This window comes from Gavialis gangeticus, unplaced genomic scaffold (assembly GCF_001723915.1).
Source record: "Gavialis gangeticus isolate Ggan-Ray unplaced genomic scaffold, GavGan_comp1, whole genome shotgun sequence".
In the NCBI taxonomy this organism is placed as follows: Eukaryota; Metazoa; Chordata; order Crocodylia; family Gavialidae; genus Gavialis; species Gavialis gangeticus.
Window position 1 is genome coordinate 55,708,242 of NW_017729031.1, and position 8,370 is coordinate 55,716,611.

Genomic DNA, 8,370 nt, shown 5'->3' on the forward strand with positions numbered 1-8,370 from the left:
TTTACTAATTAGCGAGGACATGTATTCCTCCTTGATATAGAATGAATTAGTCATCATGTATCTACTGTTCAATTCAAGAACTGCATTCAACAGTTACATGAAGTTCCTTTAAAACTCATATGACTAGTAAATTACATATGGGCAACTATAAACTTACCATGCCAGACAGCAGTTCCCTGTAACACATTGTGCTGTTAGCCCACTCAGTACCACACAAACATAGCCACCTTGCTTCTGGTTCAGGATCAGCTTAAGTGGAGCAGCACTGCTTAACATAGTTTGTGGTGACATGCCCAAAGTTACACTTTGCATATATCTACACTGCATTCCATATGTTTCCTCAAAAATATAAGATATTAGATGACATTAGATATCTCATTAAGACTAAGACATTTTGAGCTCAGATGTCGGGTGAATTTAATGGAATGCAGCAATGAGCACTGCAGATAAAATATATGCAACAAAAACATGGAATTAAATTGATAAAACTTTCCTAATTCAACATTACTGAATGAGTCCTTTGGTATTTAGAGAGTGCAGTACACTGTATTGATGTAATCTCTATTTTCTTTTAGGGGTGCCTGACAAGGAAAATATGTCTAGCAATGCTCTTTGTCCAGTATCCAAAAACTGTAATAAGGTAAAATCACAACTCATTCTAATTTACTTTGTGCAAACATTTTTTTTTAAATAAATGGGAAGGATTTGGAAAAAAAGAGAAAAATAGTAAAAACAGAAAGATATGCCAATCCTTAAATGTAAAATTTATTGGTGAGTTTATTTACAAGATAAAGTGACAAATTACAAGTGTAATTTAGTGGTTTCAAGATCAGAAACAACATAAACAGTAGCTGAAGTATCATCCAGTATCAGCATGTAAGAGTGTTCCAAAGATACTCAGTTACTGTTGAATTTGGCAGAAGTATATGTAAAAATCTGAATTTCACATAACAAAGCTACTGAGATGAAAGTGTATGACTGAAACGATTCCCTGTGAGAGGTCCAGCACATAGCCAATGTACCATTTAACTCCTAAGTAAGCTCTATTGTTATGGCTTAAGTGGGTCTTAAATGATGCATGAGTACTGTACTGGACCTTTGGATGGTGGGGAGGGGGGAAGAATTTTCCCCGTCTTCATAGACTAGACAATGCCAATTCCCATTTAGAAAATGCTTCTGTGCCTTCAGTCTAACCACATCAGAATGCACATAAAATAATCTGTGAGTAATGCTGTTCTGGGTTTAAAATAACCACAATACTAGGAAGAAATAACATTAGTATCAGTCATTGCAGTTAAGGGCCACTGCTGCCATGGTTGGCAGCAGAGGGGAATTTACAGTAATCCATGGTGTTGCTTGGATGCTTTTCTTTCTGGACATAGTAATTTAATATGTTGCATTTATTTTCTGTCTTTGGGAGGCTAAAGAAATGTTTCCGTTGACATGGAAACATCATATGACTGCAGATACAGAAAATGAATATGAAAATAACTTCTGCTTCTCCCGGTCTGTCTGTCCTGCTTCCTTCAGGATACTGACCTCTCTTAATCATTGGGTTTAGCCTTTATTAAGTTTATGGACATTACTGTCTTCAGTTCCTTTTCCCTCAGTTTTATTCACTAACAGAATGACACTTCCTGACCCACCCTTATCCTGCATGAAAATAGATGCTTTTGCGTTAACTTAGTAATAACAGTTCTAAGCCCAGCAATACTGCTTTCCACTTGTCACTGTTCTACAAACATTGCTGATCAAGTCTTACCACCTGAGGCATAACCCTATGCAGCCAAAAATTAAGAAACTGAAGCACAGAGAGGATAATTGATTTGCTTGGAATTGATGGTGTGTGCCAGATGGGGGTAATGAGCAGGGTATAGATCACTACATATACACCTGGTTCAATGTTTTCCCTCTAAAGCATCCCCTTCTGCCACACAGAATACTGGGCTAGATGGGCCATTGGTCTGACCCAGTACTGCATTTCCTATGTTCTTATGTAAACTGTGCAGGAAGTCAGTAGAAGAACTAGGAATAGAATCCTTGGAATAAAATACTTTTGCCTTGCTTGAAAGAGGGAGCAGGTGTTGAGGGTACTGTACGAAAATGGTCCAAGTATTTCCTGGAGGGAGTAAGGGTCCTTCCTGCATGCAGTTTCCAAGGGTCAGTTCTCTCCCCATGCAACTAGCAGATGTGCTAGTCATCTGACATCAACTTAAATGCTAGCAATATGCTGCAACAACCAGCTATCCTTCAGCACATGTTTGCATGAGATCAGCTCCTGGATAAAGAACAGGTGGCTGATGCTGAACCTGAGCAAGACAGAAGTTAGACTGATGGACAGGAAAAAATTGAAGCATATGTTGCAGGGGTGCAGTCACCTTGTGGTGAAGATATGTGGTTGGTGCCTTCAGTGCATAACTTTCTATTACTCTTGGATTCCTCACTAGCATCAACATCTCATGTAACACAGCTGCTTCAAGTTATGTTCTCTATCACATCTAGTTGATAAGGAGACTCCATTCACTCTGTTAAATTGTATCCTAGCCTCAGTTATTCACACATTTGCCGCCTCCTGGCTGTATAAGAACAATACAACCTATCTGTCCAAGAAGATTTCAGCACTTAGAAACTCCATATGGTACAGAAGGCTGAAGTGAACTTGCTCAACAAAAGAAGCTATCATTAAATATATTAAACCTGCCCTCTCTACACTGCTGTCTCATAGAGTATCAAATCCATAGCTCAGTCTTCATCTTCACTTCACTCAATGGACTGGGTACCTAAAAATTAACTAGAGCTCTGGGGGGGAAAGACTAAGAGCCTCACTCTTGTACAATGAAACTTTTTGCAATGAGCATAAAACTCACTAATGCAGAAGAGAGAGTGTTTTCAGGCCCAGGTAGAAAGAACTCTGACAGAAATTAAGGACCATCAGAAACCTCACTGTGTTATTATGTGTACTATATATACTATTACATATGTGTTCAAAACCAAAACATTGTACTGCAAACACTGGTCCTGCTGGGGAGAAGATGAGAGACCAAGCATATGACAGACTGTCATACTTTCTAAATGGTCTATTAATTTTTTTTCAAAGACTAGAGTGATGAAAATGTTATAAGAATCTAAAACAAATTCAGTACAAGACTCTCAGTCCTATGCTTTCTGCACAAGACAGTACTTCTCTTTAGTTGGCTTGAGTGTAAACGCACCAAGGAGTAGTTTAATATTTAGTTTATGATGCTGTATTTATTTATGCATTTTTAAATTGTACTAAATTTCCTAATACTTGAGCAACTTGAACTATCCCCCTACCTGTTGTCAATTATAGATGGATTTAATGGGGAGAATACTGTACTATACTTGCAGGACCATATTCTTATAGTTTCATAGTTTCATAGTTTCTAGGGTCGGAAGGGACCTGAGCAGATCATCTAGTCCGACCCCCTGCCATGGCAGGAGGAGCACTGGGGTCAAATGACCCCAATAAGGTGGTCATCCAACCTCCTCTTAAAAACCCCCAGGGTGGGAGCCTGCACCACCTCACTTGGAAGCTGGTTCCAGACTCTAGCCGCCCTGACCGTGAAGTAGCGCCTCCTGATGTCCAACTTAAACCTTCCCTCCGCCAGCTTGTGACCGTTGTTCCTGGTCACTCCTTGAGGCGCTCGGGGGAACAGGGACTCCCCCAGCGCCTGCTGATCCCCCCTAACCAGTTTATAACAGGCCACAAGATCCCCCCTCAGCCTTCTCTTTTGAAGGCTGAACAGGTTCAGGTCCCGCAACCTTTCCTCATAGGACCTACCCTGCTGTCCCTTGATCATACGAGTGGCCCTCCTCTGGACCCTCTCGATGCTGTCCACATCCCTCTTAAAGTGCGGCGCCCAGAACTGGACGCAGTACTCCAGCTGCGGCCTGACCAGTGCCGCATAGAGGGGGAGGATCACCTCCTTGGACCTGCTCGAGATGCATCTGTGGATGCACGACAAGGTGCAGTTGGCCTTCCTAACCGCCTCCCCACATTGCCGACTGATGTTCATCTTGGAGTCAATAATACTTATATATGTGGACTAGCTTTGTGTTGATCTGGGGCAGAAAGTTGTCCAAAAGGCCATACAGACAATCAGTGGAGGATTTCCTCTGTGTATGTATAGGACCAGAAATGAGCTGAGTGCTGAATTTTTGAGGTATGTAGAGAAAGTCCTTTAAGTCACTGAATGTATGTATGTAGTAAAGAAAATGTCTAGTTTATAGAGGAATTAAATGAGCAATATAATTCTAATTATACTGATTTCTTTACTTCTGAATATGTTTGTGTTACTGCTTGCAAAGAACTTGATTGTTTTAATTTTGCATTTAAATGATTCCCCAACATGTTCAACTGGCTCCCAATAAGCTTACTTCTAAAAAAGAACATGTATCCTATTCTTAAAATAGAATTGCATTAATTTCTTGTTTAGTTTGTTTTGATTCTTTTACAAGTTCTAGATATGATTATTTTCCATATTTTGTTTTTTTTTTAGTTTGATGTTCGTAGTTTATTTTTTTTCTCTTGTCACCTTTTTGTCTTGTGATGAGTAACATAAGATTTTTTCCTCTAATATCTGTCTTGCATGTTTCTTGCCATATGGTAGTGTTTGGTACTGCTAGTTCATTAATATCCATCAAAATAGTGTTTCTATGTGAAGAAAGCTGCAAAGAGATTTCGATTTACCAAACTTGAATTCATTTGCATTCAGGATTAATTTAGTGCATATTATAAAATAACTGAAAGAAAATATGAAATGATTGTGTTCATATCCTCAGTTGCGTTTTAGAGAAGAGATACAAACTTGTTTTTAGGCATCTTAACAATCATCTGTAATATCATTTGGAAAACGTTGCTGAAGAGTATTAAGGACGCAGGGACTCCTAGCTTTGTATGTGCATGTTCAGAATGTATGGAATATAAGTTACAGATATAGCTGGAAGCAATACACATATATAAGGTTGCCTGATACTTCCAATTGTAAGGACCTGTTTTCATTTATTTTTTACTTTTAACAGCCTTTGTGACAGTTTCCATGGCAACTAATTTTATTTTATTTTTTTTGGAAGGTTTGATCTAAAATGATTCAGCCATTTCAGAGAATGAGATCAAGGACAAATAAAGTATTTGTTCAAAAAATTCTCACAACTTTTTCTCATCTAGAAAAAGTGGAGCATTTCTGAGCTTTATAGTAGGAATTTGAAATTTGGGCAGAGGATTTTCCTGGTATTGGGGATGTGACTTTTTCTACCCCCCCCCTTTAACAATACCCAGATTTTAAATTCTTGATGAATCTTAGTGTGCACATGCTTAGCCAAGACTTGTTAGAGGTAGAAAGCCAAATTCCAGGGATTTTCTGCACTCAGCATAGGGGTTGAATTAAGAACAGAAGTGTAAGGGACCAGGACTAAGGGAGCACATCTACACATTCAGTAATATGCTTTTGCTAATGCACGTTAAATTTACTACCTCCATTGTGAGGTACTAGAAAATGGTGCTTCAGCCTATTCTAATGTGCATTAGTGAAAGCACACTTTTCAAGCTTTAATGTGCATTAAAATAAGCTAATGCGTGTTAAAGTGCACATGTAGATGTGCCCGGGTTGAACAGGAGCAGAAGACAGACCCAGGCTAAAACACAGGATCTATAATGACTCCCCAACCAAAAGTAGAACTGTACCTGAGTCTTCAGTCTCTATATTTTAATCCTGCCAAAAAATATATGTGAAGAACACTGGTAACATATGCTCTGATTGATCCACATAGAAGATAGCCACCTATGAGTAATTACATTTATTGAGGTGTTAGTTGAAGATCTGTGGTGCAGATCTGAAAGTCCTCATCTGCTTATGACCCAGTTAGGGGTGCAGTCTGGTTTTCTACTTGGGCACATCCAGGAGAGGAGTGAGGGTGTGGCCATATCCCTTCTGCTTGTACTATGCATACACATGAGCAATTTGCTGTCTGAGTTCCCAGCTGTCCGTGCAGGCTCTTGTGGGAGCTCTGCCTGTGTAGGGAGCTATTTGAGCTCATTGGTTGGTTGGTACATGTGTAAACAGGGATGCGACCGCACCACTGCACCCCTTTGGATCCACCCCTGATTTCTTACAATAAAATTTCTTAATTTCTGGGACAGAAGTTTTTTCATTTTTTAAAAATAAAAATTACCAAAAGACATGTGTTGATAGAAAGTCAAGCATTCAAAAGTTGAGAAAGGTCAAAATGAAGCTTGCCTCGGCAACCACGACACACCCCTTTGTTTTATGAAGTCTTTAGTTATATGTGTATATGCCATATTTTCCAAGAGTACCCAGATCATGATAATGACATATGGTTTATGTTTTTCCCTAATCCCTCTACCTTTCATAGAAAAATCATTTAATTATGTATCCCTTGCATGAAAAAATATAAACACTAAATGCATGAACGTTATTCTTCTTTTTCTTTCTCCTTGTATGCTGAGGGAATCTTATACATAGTATTATTGTCATGATTTTTTGCAAGAAAATACAGTGCATCTTGATATGAGCTGCAGAATACACTCTGTTTGAAATTTCTAATTTTTATATTCTGTTTTTATTTTCCCATCCATTCTATTTCTATTATGAGAAAAGAGTAGCTTGAGCTCCCTCTGGTGGTCGCATTAATACTTCAGCTATCCATTATTTTCAGACAATGTCTGTCCTGCACAGTGTTTGAAGTGCCAGATTTGTGTTTTAGAGGTAATGAGTTCAAATCCTGCTAAACTGTAAATTAGCTAGATTTTTTAGTTTTATTTTAGGATTTTTTTCATAGCAAAACCTTTACTAGATTTGCTGGTATGCCTTTTGGGGAGTTATTTCTTTGTTTTTTCTCTTTCCTAATTACTTTGATTTAATGGTGTTGATATAAAGTTCCATGAAACTTCTCACATAGTTAAAGTTAGGCATATACTTAAGTGTCATGTTGAATTTGGACCCTAAATTAGTGTAACTGAGAAAACAATTTGGCCTATTCATATAACTGATGTAACAAAGGATATGAAAGCCATATTTGGTATTTTGTTAAGCATTATACATTTAATAAAAATATCAAAAATATCTTTCAGTTAAAAGAAGAAAAACTCAAAATGTCATTCTATAGCTTGCTGGCATTTTCAATATTACAAGCCAAATAAATATTCATTTATTTTGATTTTCAAGCACTTACTGTAGAAACTTTAAAATATACTGTTTAAAAAAGCTTACCTTAAAATTCAAAAGAAGCAGTATGTAACAGCTTTCACAGCATTGCAAGGATACTCATACTGGTCCACTATATTAGCCACAGTGATAAATTTACCTCTGGCCACATTATATTACAATTTATTCCTGGACGCCTCATCTTTTATCTGATCCACTAAATTAAGAAATCTGGGTTTGACAGATCAATTCTAATATTATAAAAATCTAAGTCTGTCTGTCTGTCCATAATGCTATATTCACACTCTGATTGGCTGACAGAAACAGCCAATCAGAGTGCTTCAAGCATGAGGGAGCACCACCATGATTCTGAAGCCATGCTGAGGACTGGACAGAGGGCATGGGACTGGACAGGGGGTGGGGGAGGTGAGGTGGCCTCAGCTCCCCCACCCTGCTCCCTGCAAGAGGCAGAACAGCAGCGGCATGGGCTGTTAGGTGGCAGCGCTCCATCCCAGCCCCCTCCCACCCCGCCCCGCCCCCCATCATTCTTGACAGGCAATTGGCTAGTGGTGAAATATTTACTAAAAAATTTAACATTGCCAAGAAATGCCTGGCCCTGAAGTAAGAAGGAGAGAGTATGAGGGATTGTAGGAAGATTATAGATAAGATGACAGAGTGTTCTTTTGGAAAGTGGTCACCTTGCTGTGGCACTTAAAGGAAAATGTGTATTGCAGTTCATTTTCTATGTGAGAATTTTGTCTATGTGCCTGTCAAGTGTGTTTGCACTGGTATAAGTCCCAATCCTTTTTGGGCTGTGTGCCAGTCTGTTTTCCTAATCTTAGCATAGGATAGTAATAGTAATAATTTTCCTTTTTCTGTTAAATGCACTTTATAGAAAGACTTCTTAACAACATTGTTATGTAGCTTTAACTATACTAGCACCAGTTGGTGACTGCTATAGAATTTTGGCACTGATCGTGGTGCTTGGGCCAGGTGCCAGGTGATTGGAAGGTAGCAAATGTGGTCCCCATCTTCAAGAAAGGGAAGAGGGAGGACCCGGGTAACTATAGGCCCGTCAGTCTTACCTCAATCCTGGGGAAACTCTTTGAGAAGATCATCAAGGAGCACATTTGTGATGGGCCGGCATCAGAAATGATGCTCAGGGGCAATCAGCATGGATTTATTA

The 8,370-nt window shown here is 38.9% G+C and overlaps 1 protein-coding gene across 2 annotated transcripts in view; it reads left to right on the top strand.

The window, feature by feature from the left end:
* The window catches only part of RAPGEF4 (Rap guanine nucleotide exchange factor 4), a 304,750-nt gene that overhangs the window by 124,570 nt on the left and 171,810 nt on the right, over nt 1-8,370 (top strand). For both annotated transcript variants that reach the window (XM_019522934.1, XM_019522933.1), the window contains exon 3: nt 576-640. In XM_019522934.1, the coding sequence (XP_019378479.1) occupies nt 576-640 (65 nt within the window). The remainder of the gene's footprint in view (nt 1-575; nt 641-8,370) is intronic.